Source organism: Styela clava, chromosome 6, assembly GCF_964204865.1.
Source record: "Styela clava chromosome 6, kaStyClav1.hap1.2, whole genome shotgun sequence".
In the NCBI taxonomy this organism is placed as follows: Eukaryota; Metazoa; Chordata; class Ascidiacea; order Stolidobranchia; family Styelidae; genus Styela; species Styela clava.
Genome location: NC_135255.1, coordinates 12,085,230 through 12,103,024, shown reverse-complemented (window position 1 = coordinate 12,103,024; position 17,795 = coordinate 12,085,230). Strand labels below are relative to the sequence as shown.

Here is a 17,795-nt window from a genome sequence, read left to right as displayed (position 1 = left end):
AAATTTTTATTTGAATTCATTCCGAAGCTCCCACTGAATTTTATAATTTTTAGTTATTTGGCGATTGAGCTTTGATAATGGATTTTCGTTCATTGTTGTAAAATATTATGTCGCATTATGTTTTTAAATCGCCGCCATTGATGCACATACATATATGTATATATTTATCCCGTTTTTGATTTTTCTATCTTTGTAATTTTTTAATTCCTACTTATGTTTTATACAAAACAAGTTTAAATTAGGTTCAATATAAATATATTTTCACAAACAATAAACGATAAAGCAATTCAATAATAGTCAACGACAAATAAGAAAAACACATTCACTAAAAGATATCACAGATTGTGGGGCACGTTTTTACCGTAAAATATTTTACTGACCACCATTAATTAATTTAGGCACACTTTAACAAAAACTTAAGACTAACGATAATGAATTCAGTTTTTAAATATTTTGTGAAGTCGAATGTTGCCACATTTTTCTTATTTTGACATCATTCTAACGACCATGATTTGACGAGAAAAATATTTTAATCCAATCAATGATAAACTGTGTATGAATTTCTAGAATGAGTCCTTCGTGACATGCTTGGAGTGTAAGCCCTTCCTCCGGCAATTTCCATATCACCATCCTCATCGTCGATATTTTTTGCAGTGGCATTGCAACATCCTCTGCATCCGCAACAACCAACATCACTACACGGAGAGCAACATCCGCACCAACCATGATACCTGGATGAATGAACACAAAATACTGTCAAGATGACAAAGTAAAAATTTCACAAGATGTTTCTCGTGAGAGAAAACTGTTTTAATTTGTTGTCTCAAATTTACCACAAATTCCACCATAACTTCATTAATAAATTCATTAAAATAACAAAATGAATGGAGACTAGCGGAATCTTGAAAGAATGAAGTGAAATGAGGTAATAAATTTATAGAATTTCTTGCGTATAATATATTTAAAAAATCGATCAGATCATTCCCAGCAATGTATATAAACAGTTCTAACTTACTTTAACAATGGCTTGTTTTTCATGCAGTCACAACAACATGGAACAACAGCAAATAAAACCAATAATGCAAGGCAAATGACAATGACTACGATTATAATCCAAGTATTTCCCGATCCGTCTTTCTCCTTCTTCGGTTCATCACCTTCATTCTTTTCATTTCTGACAGACAATAACATTAAATTAGAATAAGTTTTGTATATATATATATATATATGCTGTATGTGTGTGATGTTGAAAGGAGATTTTTTTTAATTTTCCTTTTTCTACATTACGAGTACATTGATTGAACACTTTTGGCTTTTTTCCGACTGCGGCCCGCGAGACCTACTCAAAAGTTTTTGCGGCCCTTCAACCTCACAACCTTGGACCACCCTGATTAGGTAATGATAAATCATTTACCCTGGGTGCTTCAGATTTGGTTCATCAGGCGTTGGTTGTTCTTCGGCTTCGGTAAAAATTGGCCACGAACCACCGCCATATTCGGTATCTACTGGCGTTTGACCTGAAAATAATAATATTTTGAAAATATATTCGAAGTCTTACGAGGAATCATCAAATAGGATTTTATATGCATAGCTTGGAACACAGAACTGATAAAATATTTCCAATGGCATTCAATTGTCCATCACCCCCAACCATAGCCATCCCTGCAGAGGAGTTGTATGTACTAGTTTTGATACTGTTTCGTTTTCCAGTTGATTTTTTTTAAAACAAGTTTCTTCACTGCTTTGAATATTTTGAAGCATGGTATGGGGCATTCTGTCTTTGGTAGCGTAAATCGCATTATCATAAGTATATAGATATATAGATTAATGAGACAAACAAATTGTATACTTACTACCAGCAACAATGGCAAGTTCTATACGTTCACTTGTGGCGTTGTTGTCTTCATTCATTGCATAAACCCATATAACATATTGTTCTCCTTTTACTAGACCAGTAATCTGGGCTCTGAATACAAACACAATTCCATGAAAAATATCTAAAATCTTGAATATTTTGTACATATGATGTAGCGAATTTACAATTTTAGTACACACATGATTGTCTTGACGTTTTCATTTCTGTTTGTTAGAGTAATGGGGAAATAAGCATAGGTGCGTTCCAAGACAAACTTTGAAGACGTTCAACAATAAATCCACCGGAAATTTTGATTTGAATTACATTCTACATAGTTTTTGCAATTCAATAAATCAGAACGGTTACTAAATCTAGTTATACATATCAATTTTAATTTGTAAATAGACCAGGAATTCGAATCAATTCTGGTTGCGGACAGGAGAAAATGAACATAAATAATTTTTTTAGTTTTTTAAAAAAACGCAAACACAGATTTAATTATCACAAGTGAAACTCGACTTAAGAGTGATTAATTACGAAATTGTCTATTTATATTTTAATTACCACGACATACATATTGGTTTCTGTTTTTCCAGTTCCGTTTACACCAACTGCCGGATCGATGAAAACGTTATAATGGGTCGCAAAACGAACTGGGTTCCAAATTACAGTAACTGAAGTGTCGGTAATATTCTGTGATGTGATGTCCATAGGTATACCAAGTCCTGAAAATTAAGATATATATTGTTAGTTTAAAAATCTTATCTACCATCCCATTCGAGTGTACTTCACTATTGGAACTTGATTGTTATGTAACACCGGAAAATGACTAAACGTTTATTATCCAGATAATATATCTAAGTACTGATGCAATGATGTAGGCAGCGTATAGGAAAGCAGGTCAATTTACTTGTAAATAAATTACTTACTTGTCACTCCTACGGTCGATGCACCCAATGATCCTAATTGTTTCACTCCGCCATCTTGATTTGAACTTCCAACGGCAAAAACTGTTATCAAGTACCTCGTTCCCGGATCGAGATCAGGCAAAAGCATTGAAGTATTTTGGATGTCATAAATCGTTTTTGTCATGGATGTTCTAAAATTGAAAATAATTAATTACAGTATATCAAAATGAACCGACTACAAATTATTAATTTCGTTATCAATATTACATTTGGTGAGCACATTCGAAAGTTTTTTTTTATCGATTAAAGAAAAATCAAAGGCATTGCCGTTGTTGTATTTAGACTCAGTTCAAACACAATTAAAGAGCACTGGGAGGTCCTAATCAACACGCAAACCCGCGGATAAATCAATGAAGAATGTCTTACAAAATACAGACAGAATAATTCCATTTTAAACGCAGTTCCAAATACCGGGTTATGTCCCATCGACAGACTACGACTCATGATTATGTGGCTTGGCTTGTGTACTTGACTTGATCTAAAATTTAACTTATTTCTATAATCAGCTTCCTCACCTTAAATTCTGGTATGTTAAATTGTAATACTCTGCAATACTGACGACATTCCAAACAACAAACAAGCTATTTGGAAGAATATAATCTTTTTCGAGGCGAACGTTTGTTGGTGAAGGAAGGCCAGTAGCAAAATTCGATGACGCGTTCATTCCTCGTTCAGCACCAATCACAGCCATTACATCGAGCTTATATAAAACGCCAGACTTCAAACCTTCAATGCAAGAAACAAAAACGTATGACTATATTTTAAATCGCGAAAAGAGATGCTATTTTAAAATCGTATTTTGCTTAAAAGTATTCAAACCAATATATATTTTTTTAAATATCGGATAGAATTAAGAAATGAAGAATCAACGACAAATACCCTTACTTATTTAAACGGTATTGACAAAAAAATAAATTATTTTTACACAACAGACTTGTACGCGTTTCACTCGAACAAGGCTCCGTACAAGCAGATACTATTACGTTATTTGGGAGGAACCGGAATCTTTCCGGTTTGGTATTGCCTACCAAAATGTTTTTTAAACTCTAGGTGAGGTAGTGGGCATGGGATTTGATCCTGCGATGTCATCATAGTCTAACTAACAAATATGTTATTTATTTTTTAGCGTCTCTTGTGGTTACAAATTATATTCATATGCGATTTTTGTTGTCTCGTGAAGTGTTCTGGTGTTAGTTAACAACTAGCACATGTACAATTTTGTCTCCACTTACCACTAATCACTCCTTTGTTATCTCTAACTAATCCAGTACCGCGGATTTCGCCACCTGGACTTACAGATATATAATATCCTGTCGCATCGTGCATCTGAAACAAAATTGACATTCGTAACAGTATGTAAAAAATCAGTCATCTTATGATGCAATCGGCTATTTAATTAAACTGTTAAGAAAATGGACTATATTATCAATTTGGAGTTAAGAACTCTTTTGTGGCCTATTTGTCAGCCATATAGGTGGTATTGTTTTCCAAGAATAACAGAAAGGTATAGGTAAACATTGAGCTTTGGGTCTGTAGTGTGTTTTCGCCGAACCCTAACATGTGCATCAAATTATTTCACAAAATATTGAAAAGCGGACATTAAAATTTTATGGCTACTGTCAAGTGTTATTGGATATTACTGAATGCTGTATAACGCGCACATATTTTTATGAATGAAATTGCTTGATAGTAAAATAATCATCCTAAATTTGTGAATGAAATTACTCGATTAGTAAAAAAGGATCATTTACTTTCAATGTAAATTCATCCTACACAAAATAAAAAGAAAACTCTCACCTGTGACCAAGTTACTTCAATCTGTGAAGGATTTACGTTGCTTCCTCTGATAACCAAATTTGATGGAGGAGGAATCACTATTAAAATCAATTTGATATTTTTTGACAATTCACAGCATTTTCGGTATTTTACGGCAATTTACGCAAAAATGGTATTTAGTGAAAACATTGTAAAATTTTCGAAAAAGGTTTCAAAACTATTTACTATGTGGAGTACACGGGCAAACCACACAGGCAAAAAATATTTTTTTTGCAAAACTTACATGTTGTAACACCGATCGACGCCGGTTTTCCATCACCAATTTTGTTTCTTGCGACGACTTTGATTTTATATTCTGTTCTGCCTTCAAGTCCTATAAATATGATTTCAAAATTACTTTGTTTTATTTGACGACTTTTCATAGTTCAATCAATAGAGAGAAAAAGGGAACAGAAATGGAAATAATCTCGTATCATTACAATTGTAATGCAATATTTTTGAACGTTACTTTTTATGAGCTAATCACGCACGTTTGCTCTTAATAAGGCTTCAGACACGTTATCTATGTTTTTATATAAACCAGGATGTTTCCAGTACAGCTTCTCCATATTTACATTGTCGGTAAGGTAGTGGCCATGAAATATGACATGGAGAGATGTATAATCATTTGCGGCAATTAATCCGAATCACGCAACGGTATTTTGTGGTATGTTTGTGACATGATTTTATCTTCATATTTTAAATAAAATCTATTTTACTCCAGTAAATAATAATTCAATCGTAGCCGGTTTCTTGAGCATTAAAATTGCAAAACACAAAGAACACCTTTAAATGCATTAAGTATGAAGTTCATCTCTTATGAATAATTGAGTCAGGAGCCGTTCTCGAGAGGAATTAAAATATTTTTAAGCTATATAAATGTATTGGACAAACCTGTCAAGATAAATTTATTCGATTTCCTTTCATCCTCGGTCCCGTGTTTTCCGTCGATTGATACAATTGTGACGTGATATGAATCAGCATTTTTTACTTTATCCCAAACCAAGGAAAGGCTGTTGTGAGTCTTATCGCTGACGATTACATTTCTTGGTTGACCGAGAGCTGTTTGTGTTAGAAATAATTTTGATTGTTTGGGAATATTCTTGTTTAAAGAACACTGATATATGAATATGCATTCGATTTTTTTGTCCAGAATCTACCATTTAAAATTGACTAAATGGACTACCGTGGGAGGTTAAATTGAATTTTTTAACTGGCGTTTTCACTTATTCACTCCGAACTTGGCCATAAAACAGCAGCGACTGATACTCCCGAAGCTATTGTTTTAAACGGAAATAAATATTTGCAATTGGACATAATAGTAAGATATAAACTTTCAATTGAACAAAAGTATGTTTTTGGCTTACCAGTCATTTGCCTTATCGTCGTAGACCTGCTTCTCTCGTGTGGATTTACTGCCTGAATTCTTATATCGTACATCGTATCAGGAGATAAGTCTTCAAGCCAAATCCATGGATTTTCAGTCGATTCCGAAGCATTTCTAAACGAAACAAGAAGGCAATGGTTATAAATATGGCTACAAAGGCCACATGGCGGTGACATATGTCTCGAGAACTACCACGGAATCGAATAAGATTCGTCAAAATATCTGAACATTACCACGAACCTTACTGTACTAGGATCTACCTTGGGTGTTTAGTTCAGTGCAACAATTTTGTTAAGAAGTTTCCAATGATAATCAATACTAATATAATACAGTCCATGGAATGTAGTTTATCGTCAAAATGTGTCATAATTAATAGTATAGGTGAAATTGTGTTTATTACTTCATCTCATATGATCTGTATTTATGTTGTATTGGTAGGAAGGTTGTGTGATTTTTGTTAGGGTTCTATATAGGAAAAGTTGGCGTGATTTTTCTTACGGAATGGGTATGACTGTAACAACTTTGAAACGAATATTTAAAAATCCTGGGAATCAAGGTACTTGTGGCTGACCAATCTTGATAAGGATGATTTCGGTTACAAACCTCAGACCAGCTGGCACTGTTGAAACCAAATAATGAGAAGCTCCTGATACTGCATCCCATTGTACATGCATACGATGCCAGTTTACCGATTCAGCTTCGACGTTTTCTGGAGTCGCAAGTTCTGAAAATAAAATATTTAATGGGAGATCTGATAAATTGACATAATCAACTGTTATTATTTATCGATTTTAATCGGTAAGTATGTTGATAGGTATTTGTCTGTTTGTCTGTCTGTCTGTTTGTCTGTCTGTTAGATGCACGCGATATCTCACGAAAGTGAGATTGGATCTGCTGCAGATTTTGCATGTACATTTATTATATCTCGAACCATTATAACCAAACTATTGATTTTGGGCGAATTATGTCGTATAATTAGCGAGTTATTAATTAATTAGTGATGAGACACAAGGTGTCACTGTGGAGTAAGATCGCTGTTTTGGGAATCCCCTAACTTTCGTTTTTCTTGTTTTTGTTGGTATTTTTCTTCTTATTGTTATGAAAAAAAAATCGCTTCCTCATTAACTATTAACCAATTGCTTTGAAATTTTCAGTAGGTAAAGACTGTATTTTTTGCTGAAGGTTCTTACTTTGATTTATTTCAAAAATTTGTGTGGGCTCAATGGGATTTGTTTTTTGGGTGCGATGACGTCAACAAAAATTGCGCACCGTGTGGCGGTTCCGCGTTCGCGTTAGTTGTGAGTAAAGATTGTGGTACCGGTACTACTTTGTATTTGGCCTCCGTGTCCATATATTTGAGCATCGCTCTCATGTTTACCGTGAAAATACCAGTAATTATTTCAAAAGCTCAGTGCGCGTTTAAATCACTCACAAAAAGCAGTATCGTACCAGTAGTTTTATACTAAATATAAAGTGGTATGCTCTGTGGATACAGCCAGGTATATTTTTTGCTGTCGCTATATAGCTTACTTGTATATTGAGTGATGCTTGTTGTCTCTCCAGGTCCGACACTATTTACGGGACGCACACTGATAGTATATCGAATTCCACTTTGTAATCCATCGATCATCGACTATAAATTATACAAAATTTTTCAGGATTTGATAACATAAACATGTATATGCACCGAATATATAACTGATTTTGTACAAAATTTATTTTCGAAATGCCCAAAACCTAGTTTTTTTTTTCATGAATTTACAAATTAAAGTCTATTATAACAGGATTAATAAATCGAAGGGATTAGAACTTCTTTTTGATTCATTCAATATTTTTTATTTGCAAAATTTCTACTTACCGATAATAGCTTCGTCTCGTCACTAAATGACGTAGCTCCCGCCTTGATATCAATGACGTAATGAGATGCACCCGGTACTGGATACCAAGTAATGTTCATACGATCGTGTGCGACTGAGTTTGTCACGACTTGAAGATTTTTCGGTCCAGATAGTGCGGTATACTGTTGGAAAGAGTTAAATAAAAATTTATTGACGACGAATATATGGACAAGAAGGTCTCGCAGCGGTACAAGTAAGGATTTATCTGAGCTTTGATACGAGTTTGCTGAAATGATTGAATGGAATGTTATGTTGTGGTGCGGAATACCCCAAAAATTAGAGATGAAAAATCGGGTCCTATAGGTCTCAGAAAAAATTTGAAATAAAATTCAAGTTATCGTTATCCAGCGACTTGTTCCAACACTTGGTGTCCAATAAACGCAATTTGTCGATTCGTCCACATAATATAAATGAATAATTAAGTAAAACGAGGTTTATGGTGGAATTGATGAGTTTTTTTGCAAGTGCACCATCCGAATAGCAGGCAGTACACCGGCGGCATCGATTACACGAGAAATTACAGATTTTTGATGATCATTGTTTAAAACATACTTGTTCAAGTATTGCAGCTTCACTTGTTTCTAGTGTATTTGTAGCAGTCAAGTAAACTTTATATTCGGTGTCTGATTTCAAATTACTCAACGTTGCTTTTGTATCTTCGATTCCAGGGCGAGCTCCTACAACAGCTGTAATAAAAATTAAAAATATAGATTTTCTACGGAGGAGACACTCAGATTGAACACGCGAGAAGACGTGAACACATGATCGCAAGTTCTGTTGAATGAGGAATAGAGATGGATATATGATCTCAAAATAGGAGATCTGTTTGGAAAGACACAAAAAGAGTATTGCGAATCAAGTGCAGTATTTTGATGATTCAAAATATCTTCAACCTAAATGAACAATGATGATTAATGTGGAATTACATTTTGGATGGATCCAGTGAAGTTGAATGGGATCATATATATGTCTCTTCATATCCCTCATTTGCATGAACTTGAATTAAGTGATCGAATCAAATTTAAAAATTAAACTTTAACCAAAGATTTTGGTTATATTCGAATCCGCCATTATTAGAATTCAGGAGTATATACCTGTACTATGTTAATATTCTGCAACTTTTTTATTTTAGATTTTTTGCCAGTTAGTGCAAAGATTGAGGCCGATTAAATAGGTTAAATAAAAATTATATAATTTTTTATCACTTATAAAGCTTTACTTTCTATTCTAAAAACATCTCTTTTCATTTTCTATTTAATGAGCTTACCAAAATCAGGAATAACCGATATTCTATATGCATCTGCTCCGCTAACTTTATCCCATTCAACTGTGAATGTGTTATGACCAATCGATCCTGGTTGAACTTTGAAGTTTTTAGGGATTTGAAGTCCAAACACAAAAGAACTGTGCCAGCCGCCGTAACTAGAATACAACGAAATAGTTTAATTAAATTGTTCGGCGGAAACAAGCCATGTCAACTCCTTATTGGACACGTAGTGGACATAACGATCGTTTCAAAATTTTGTTGTTATTGTTATTATTTGTTTCCGTCAACACGTTTTGAAGAAATCGCTTTTCTCTTCGAATACTGGACCAATTGCTTTGACATTTTCAGTGGTTAAAGATAAAAATATTCTCCAGAGGACTATTACTTTTTTTTTCGCTATGACGTCATCAAAATTATGTGACTCTACGTGTCCATATATTTGAACATAGCTCTCTTGTAATAATTGTAAAGATTTTCGGTTAATCTATCAGATTGGTGGTTACATTCTATCAGGGCGTTGCCCAAGTAGAACTGCTTTCAAGGTCTGTGCTCGCCGGTATCTACGAGCACTTCCGTAACAATACTGAATTTTCGTAGCTTGCCAATTGTCGCATGACAGTAATGTATTTGTTTATAAGTGAGAATCCGTGATTTAAACACGGATTTCATAAACACATTCGCAACAGAATAGTCTTGATGAAATAGCCCATTCCTCCTGTTTTAAGTTATAATAAAACGGACTCAGTTTTGAAAACATAACACTCACTCTTGGGACAAAACTCCATGTCTTCCTGTACCAACGTAATGTGGCAACCCTGGTCGTTTCTTAACAACAACCTCACCTCCGACGTTGTCGTCTATTCTACCATCGTGAACGGCAGCAGCGCAAATATAAGAATCCTAAACGGAAATGTTAGGGTGTTGTCGTTTAGTGATTCAATGAGTATTTTATATATTCAAATAATTCTATCTGATTTTGACGGAGAAATTGTATATCAAACACTTTAAAATTACACAAGGAATTTGTGCCTAGATAGTATTACGCTTTTCAGGATGACATTTAAGATGTATACGATATTATTGAGTGAAGATAGGTGAAGAGAAACTTACATCTGTATATTCTCTTGTTCCATAAACGTGTTCTTGATTTCGCGCACATCTCGCTGGGCAGGTGATCCTGATAAAAAAAAGAACTTTCAATATTGAAAAAACTATTATCATTCTAAACGTTAAATGACAGTAAAGATGAATAATTTTAAGAATGTAAGCTTTTGAAAATAGTCCATTTGAAATATTGTCTCAAAAAGCTTTTGATATTTCTTCAGTGCACGTCTCACATATTTTGCGGGATCCCAAAAAATGCAACAAAGAATATATTAAATATAAAACAAAAACTTGTCTTGGTTTTATTTCAGAAACATACACTCACTGAATACAAAAACTGTTTTTTTCCGGATTCAACAAAGTTGATTACGGCTCCGATGAAAAAATTTTAACTATGAAAACTTCGAATTTTTTAATGTTTCAATTAAACAAATTTTAATTTCGATTTTTAATTTCCGATTTTAAGATGATTCAATGCCGGCTTACTCTAGGTTCGGACTCCTCTGCATTTGAAAATGTTGCGACCGCGATACCAGCGAAAAAACAGAATATTTTCACGACCGAGGCCTGGCAAAAATACTAGTAATGTCTTACGTCCAATATCAGCCAACAAATAACCGTATCACAGGAAACAGTTCGAAACAAACTTACTTGAAAGAGTCTTTCGGGAAATCCATCGCTTTCGCATAGCAGACCGACACTGAAATATTATGCAATATGGTGATTTGGAAGTAAAAGTCAGTGTATTTTAGCTTTTCATTATAAATTTTATCAACTCACATGTTTTCGCAATTGCTTGCCTATATTCACTCAAACCGGCCCCATTACTTGCTCCAACTTGCACACGGTATTGGGTATCGGCTCTCAAGTTTCTGAAAAGAATTGATTTTTTCGCTTAAACCAACTTACAGACTTAAAACGCGTATGCATTATATAATTAAACTAATACAGGCAAATTATGAAACTTCGTATCGTCACTACTAACCTCAGAATAACATAAGTATCTGTAATTCCTTGGCCAGCTCCAAGTACGCCATCTGGCGGTGATACAGAAACTTCATAAGTGTTTGCGCCAACCACGGGATCCCAATGTACGCTCATTGAATTATGGGAGACCGTTTCCATAACGACCCGAACGTTTGATGGCGGCGGAAGTTCTTTGGTGCAAATAGAAAAGGAGATTGGTATGCATTTACGACATTGGCCGGAAAGACAATCCCTTTATGTCTACTAAAACAAGCTTACAATACCCGATTAGCTGTCATTATAAAGCTTAATGATACAATTGTCAAAACTATTAAAATCGAAATTTAACAACAGAAAAAATTGTTTGAAGAAATTAATCGACAAAAAAATCAGCTACTCATATGTAGGCTTACCATACGTCCTGGTTTAGCTGGGACAGTCCCGAATTTGACAAGCTGTCCCGGCGCCCCGCCCGGTAGAGTCAAATGTCCCGGTCATGCAGTATGGCAGTTAGAAATATATTTTTTTCATTTAATATCAATACAATATTTTTTGTTAAGGGATTCAGTCCAATTATTTCTGATTTGCGACTCACTTCACCATTCCGGTGAGAGCAATGAGCCTCTGGTGATAGAGAGAGAGAGAGTGCCATATTGTTTTAAGTCATAATTATGATATGTTATTACGTCAATTTAAAATTTATCCTTAGCTGTACTGCAGTTAAATTATTCAAAATACGTTTTTCAATGATTTGAATGTCACCAGTATTCATATAAATTGAATATTACCAAGTCTTGGAATCGAACCAAGGTTTGTCCAATTCGCACTGTCCCGGTTTTATGTTTCATATGTATGGTAAGCTTACTCATATGAGAAAGCGAATGGATAATTTGAAGAAAATTGAAGAAATCTCCAAAAATAGTAAAAGCATCACAATTGATAATATTTGGCATTTGCTATATATATGGATGTGGACAAAAGATAATGAAAACGTAATCTAATATAACCCAGATCAATCCCAAAACGTTATGAATACCAACTTGTCAATTGCCGAATTGTCGCTGCTTGTCCAAGTCCAACCCAGTTGATGGCACGAACTGTTATGGTGTATTGTGTATTCGGGGTCATCCCCAAAAGATTTGCAGATGTCTTATATATTCCGCGGCCTGCTCCACTGATCCCAGTAGATGGGGCAACTTCAAGCGTGTAAGATTGAGCATCTGGTACTTTTGCCCACCCAACAACCATCTCACTGGCTGTGACGGAGTCTGATACGACGAACAAGCTCGTTGGTGCAGGCAATGCTGTAAATGTTTTATAAGGTAAATTTCTCCGTAGCTCAATTAATACTAATCAATACTTATACCGAATAATAATGATTAGTATTACCGTAGGTCACCTTTTTGTTTTACAGATTTGTTAAAACAAAGTTAGATCACGCAAACTTTCACCATTTTTCAATTATATAGAAACACTTGAACCTGCACTGACTGACACTACCGATCTTGGAAGTTAGATATTTGACATAAAATTGGGCACTCCAAAAGTGTGTGTAGCAATATGGAGGTAACTAATTTTGTTCGCCTACTTTACATCAAGTTGTGTAAAGGGACTGAAACCTGTGGGCAGGGCGTATATTAACTTGGCTAACACAGACAGTTCCCAAACTCGTAACCTTTACCTGGTACATATACATATTAGGCAGTCCAATATTCCTACTGCTAATGGGGCCATTAAAATGCCGTTACATAAGACACATTCACTCTCTTATCTAATTGTGAATCAGCGACACATGTAAATGTATATAGGGTTTATGGACATTTTGCATTATGTATCCCTTCATTTCTAAGCCTAACGACAAAGAAACAAACCTGTTCTTTGAACAACGACTGCAGGAGTGCCTTCGTCGCTTCCTTTGACTGGTATAATCGTAACTTTATACTCAGTATCCGGAGCTAGTCCATCAATGACAGTAAATTTGTCAGTAATTCCATTGCCCACACCAACCGCTCCAATTTTTGGTGGAGAAAGAATAACCTAAATAAACGATATTTTGTAATAAATGCTTCTGTTTAGTGTCAGGGGACTTCATCGTTAACGTAGGTCATTACGTTTAAGTTGTGTGATTTTTTAGTTGAAGAAAATTGATGAACCTTAAAGTCTAGGTAATCGTACAAGTAAGAAAATCCCCAATCGATCTATATTCTACAAAATTTATAAAGTGATGAAGTGACAAATATTTTTTTTTCAATTTATCGAAGGTACCCTGATTACCAAGATGCACAAACTTAATTAAAAGTACCCTGTATGAATCGGCTTTTGAGACGGGCTCCCATGTTACCCAGAATCCAGTGTCAGTAACAGAATCTTCAGTAATTTTTATATTTTTTGGCGCTGGAATATCTGTGAAACAAAAATTATATTGATATAAAGAAGATCAAAATTGGAATACCTAAAAACCACAATAGCTAAAAAAACAACGTTAGTAAACAATATTTCATAGAAGTATTGCTGAACGAAAATATTCACTTACTGTTAACCTGGCTGTATCCGTGAACTATCAGAAGACTGAATATCGAAGCATGGAATATCCAATCCATTTTTGATATCGAAATATACTTAAATTGAAACGAATATCTGCAAATCAAATATTAATAAAAAGAAATGATTCTAGGTTGATTATTTGTTACGTCATAGCTACTTGTTGCGTAATTGGTTCTTGAACTTTAGAAGAGTTTATTGCCAAGTCATACTGCTCCTCACAAGTTCATTGCCAAACGTAATTATTGCAAAATAAAAATGATGTAATTTGCACGCTTTTTTGTTCGGAACCTGAAGTTCAACTATAAATACAGTAAACGGGTAAAATGCGCCAAAAATCTCACAATTCCGAAAAATGTTTCTAAGTCATTCTTATTGAATCCAATAAACTCACTAAATTTAGTAATGAAACACAACCTCCTTGCTCTCTCATTTAACCAATAAAACTGTCATTCTGACAGACGTTTGATAAGCTTCAATTGGGTTTAAACTAGATATTTAATAAACGCTAATGCACAATAAATATCTTTACCTGGCCTCATCAAAAATTTACCTCGCACACTGTTACTAGAACTGTACCTTTGCTTCAGCAAGTGCCTCGAGGGCATCAACTGATTTCGACAAGATTTACACCGGTTTTTCCAGACTATTGAACATCACGTAATAACAGGAACTATAAAATAATATCCATTAAAACTATCGCCTCGGGCGAATTAGAAACTTAGCATGTGATGTCGCCTTCGCGGAAGAAGTTTCAACATTTGTACAATATTGACGCTAGATGTCGTAGTACGGCATCCGATGGTACAACTAATTACATATACAGCCAATGTCATATCCGAAAACAGATGATGTTAATACAAAGCAAATTGATTTTATATGCATACATAGCCACGTCCACTTGTTTGATATCAGAGAATTGGAGTGGTACCGTTACACATTTTGTTAGGTTGCGTTTTTTTTGCAATAAATTTTCTTAAATGTTAATGATTATATTATGACAAGTAACTCGTCACCAGTGTAAAGTAGATGTAGTAATTTGCTGTGAACCAAACATCATTCCGAGGTTGGCTGTATATTCAGCGTGGCCATTCAGGAATACTTACAGCAGTACCCGATTTAAGATGTCATAATACCTCATAACAGCTGATTGCTCATATCAAGAGAATTATGTGAGTAACAACAATATTGGTCACCATTTTCTTCAATAAAAAAATCTATTAATGTTAGGTCATTGATATTGAACCCGCGACAAACCAATCGAATCGAATTTAAGGTTTCTTGAAAACTGTCATAACCAACAGTTTATCGATCATATCGCGAGAATGGTGTTAATACCAATGATGTTGAAATAAAAAGGTTGGCAACGAGTGGAATATTGCATTTGATAATACTGTTCTGGGGCCAATGCAACTTCAATGCTTTTATCTACTAGGACTAGGTGTTGCGATTGTTGGCACATATGTTATCAATGTGTTGAATTAAATTTTCTTTATTGTGCTGGGACACGTTGCGATAAAACAGAAATGTCCTAATTGCGTAGGGGTCCGCAAATCACGATTTAGGTTAGCCGCGGGCCGCAGCTTGTAACTTGAATAACGCGTCATACACGAATTACAGTTTTGTATTGTGAAATATGACGAATGTGAAAAAGAAAAAAATGGTTTCAAGAAGTAACAATATAAAGACAGTATGGAAGTTCACTTATCCAGCTACAGAAATTGAATCTTTGTTTCTGGAGTTGGAACAATTCAGTGATGAAAAATGGAATCCAATTTAAATTTGCAAATTTCAAACTTTGTAATAAACGCTCGTATGTCTTCATAACAGTCTGTAATCAGTTCGTTTTGTCCTTTTTTAAAAGAGTTCCCTCGAACAAAATTTTCTTTTTTATTTTAATCTTTTTTCGTGGCGATTTTTTCCTGAAGATATATATCAATTCAAAACATTAAGTCGCCGTTTTGGAATTCCATCAATTTTAAGTATTAATTATAGAATTATAGATAGGCCTACTGGTTATTCAACTTTATTTTTATTGTATTATATTTTGCCTAATTATGGAAGTGCAGGAACATAATTTTCACCATATTTCACTTCAAGAAATCAAGTCGCAGTTTTCAAATTCCACAAGCTACAACTATTACTTCAAAATTATTTGTTAGTTTAATATAAGTCGCTTTATTAAAAAATTCATCACATACTACGGTCTTAGTTTTTTTTTTCTTCATCTTTTTCTACAAATATATATGACAAAAAAGATGGTAGTACATCATAGCGTTTTATTGAATACACGACTAAACATTTCCGATCAGTTATATGTACCATAATCACATAATGTGCAAATATTTATGAAAATATTTCCTTTATTTCTAGTTTATCCCACATTTTTTCAGCATAACTGTCATTTCATGCAAAAGTAAAACTGGAGTTACAAAAATCTTACTCTGTTTAATTTGGTGTTAATTTGTCCGAAATGTTGAAATATTATTCACTTGCATCGTAGATAACTAGGATAAACTGGGGAAAAAAAATCCTTAAAAACCTAATGGCAGAAATAGGTCTAAATTTTTTTAATAGATAAAGTATATAGTAGAAGAAGCCATGAAAAGTTTTTTTGCGTTCTCTTGACATCGTGTTATCTGATGAAAATATCTAGAAAATAGATGAAAAAGTAGAAAATATTGATGTTTATAATTGGAATTGAAATTATTTTAATCATGATATGTAGCGAAACTGAGTATTGACTGATGCTACCGCAATGACACGGACTAATGTTTTAGATATTTGCCAATCTTGTATCACCCTACCTCGGCCAAGCCAAAGGGACACGATATATATAATTGCTATTTTTGAGTCATTAAAGATTTTAGTTACTTCCGAATACAACGTGAACTTTACAAAACTTACAAATTTGTTGAACCAATCATTTCTCTTTAATGTGACAACATTTTAAATTTATGAGGTTTTAACGCCTTGATTCCAGAATGGCGTTGGGGCGCAAGGATAAGTGGGTGCGCAACGACGCGCCCGATTGGAAGTTACGCATGGGTAATGTGGGACCATAACTGACATCGACACATCCCGAAGTAAAACAGCATAGCTATTCTCATGAAACTACCATGTTGGCGAAATGTAGTTGGAATTGAGAGATAATATTGAAAGTGTTGTTTAAAAAAGATGACCTCAGTAAAACTTGTATTTTTCGCTGACACATCACGTTGGAATCAATCTCAGGTAGGGATAAATGTGTATTAAACCTTAAGCGGGATTGTCATACCAACCCACAATATTTACATATCAGTTTATGAGTAACAATACAGAGAAAATTTAACATTGTTTCACAATTTGATTTTTATCGGATCAAACTTTTAATTTCCAAAAACTACCCATTTTATATCAACCAAAAGGCAAGATAATGTAAGCATCAGCAGATTATTAGTTAATAAGTTTATGTTTTGCTCACTTGAATAGTCAGTCGAACACAGCGATATCATGGAGTAGCATACATCAAAAATCTTTCATCAACACGTATATCACAATTCTGAGACCGCATGAGCGATGCACAACGCTATGCCGGCTTCCCGCGCACAATAATTGACGACAGCAACTAAAAATTTAATCAATTCAGTGAATGCTTAGTAAAAAAGTCCAATAATTATTCCGGTTACTTTCGGGCAACCCTATAGCCTCACAAGCCAACGGCCCACTGAGGCATAATTGAGATTTCTGTAGGCATCGTGCCCCGTGTCAGATCGCCCGAATGTCTATTTTTTAGGATATATTTAATTCGCACAAATCAAAAACGAGAATATCGGTCAGAGACCAAAGACTTATCAATCGAAAGTTAGGGGATCCCCAAAACAGCGCTCTTACTCCATAGTGACACCTTGTGTCCGTCACAAATTAATTAATAACTCGTTAATTATACGACATAATTCATCCAAAATCAATAGGCTTCTGGTACGACATATGATGAATACACATGCAAAATCTG

General features: G+C 34.4%; 1 protein-coding gene across 1 annotated transcript; it reads right to left on the bottom strand.

Annotated features, from left to right (window-relative positions):
• Window positions 1-238: 238 nt before the first annotated feature.
• On the bottom strand, window positions 239-14,352 carry LOC120331463 (tenascin-N-like). The gene is made up of 27 exons (XM_039398550.2): window positions 14,334-14,352; window positions 13,794-13,897; window positions 13,563-13,663; window positions 13,132-13,297; window positions 12,301-12,564; window positions 11,280-11,451; window positions 11,075-11,166; window positions 10,946-10,994; window positions 10,301-10,367; window positions 9,957-10,090; window positions 9,191-9,345; window positions 8,476-8,609; window positions 7,884-8,045; window positions 7,556-7,658; window positions 6,629-6,749; window positions 6,006-6,139; window positions 5,533-5,700; window positions 4,883-4,972; window positions 4,621-4,697; window positions 4,056-4,149; window positions 3,339-3,549; window positions 2,785-2,954; window positions 2,430-2,580; window positions 1,854-1,966; window positions 1,415-1,517; window positions 1,016-1,174; window positions 239-731 (listed from the first exon to the last, which is right to left on the bottom strand). The coding sequence occupies exons 2-27, from the start codon at window positions 13,858-13,860 to the stop codon at window positions 539-541; spliced, it is 3,450 nt and encodes a 1,149-aa protein (XP_039254484.2). The 5' UTR covers window positions 13,861-13,897; window positions 14,334-14,352; the 3' UTR covers window positions 239-538.
• Between the last annotated feature and the right edge of the window lie 3,443 nt (window positions 14,353-17,795).

Bases quoted from the DNA above. Each gene is read 5' to 3' on its own strand.
- LOC120331463 (XM_039398550.2), bottom strand. From the start codon at position 13,860: ATGGATTGGATATTCCATGCTTCGATATTCAGTCTTCTGATAGTTCAC. The intron at 11,452-12,300 runs GTTGGTATTCAT...TTTGCACCAAAG, and splicing joins GACAATTCGGCAATTGACAA to AACTTCCGCCGCCATCAAAC. The intron at 2,581-2,784 runs GTAAGTAATTTA...CTTAATTTTCAG, and splicing joins ATCGACCGTAGGAGTGACAA to GACTTGGTATACCTATGGAC.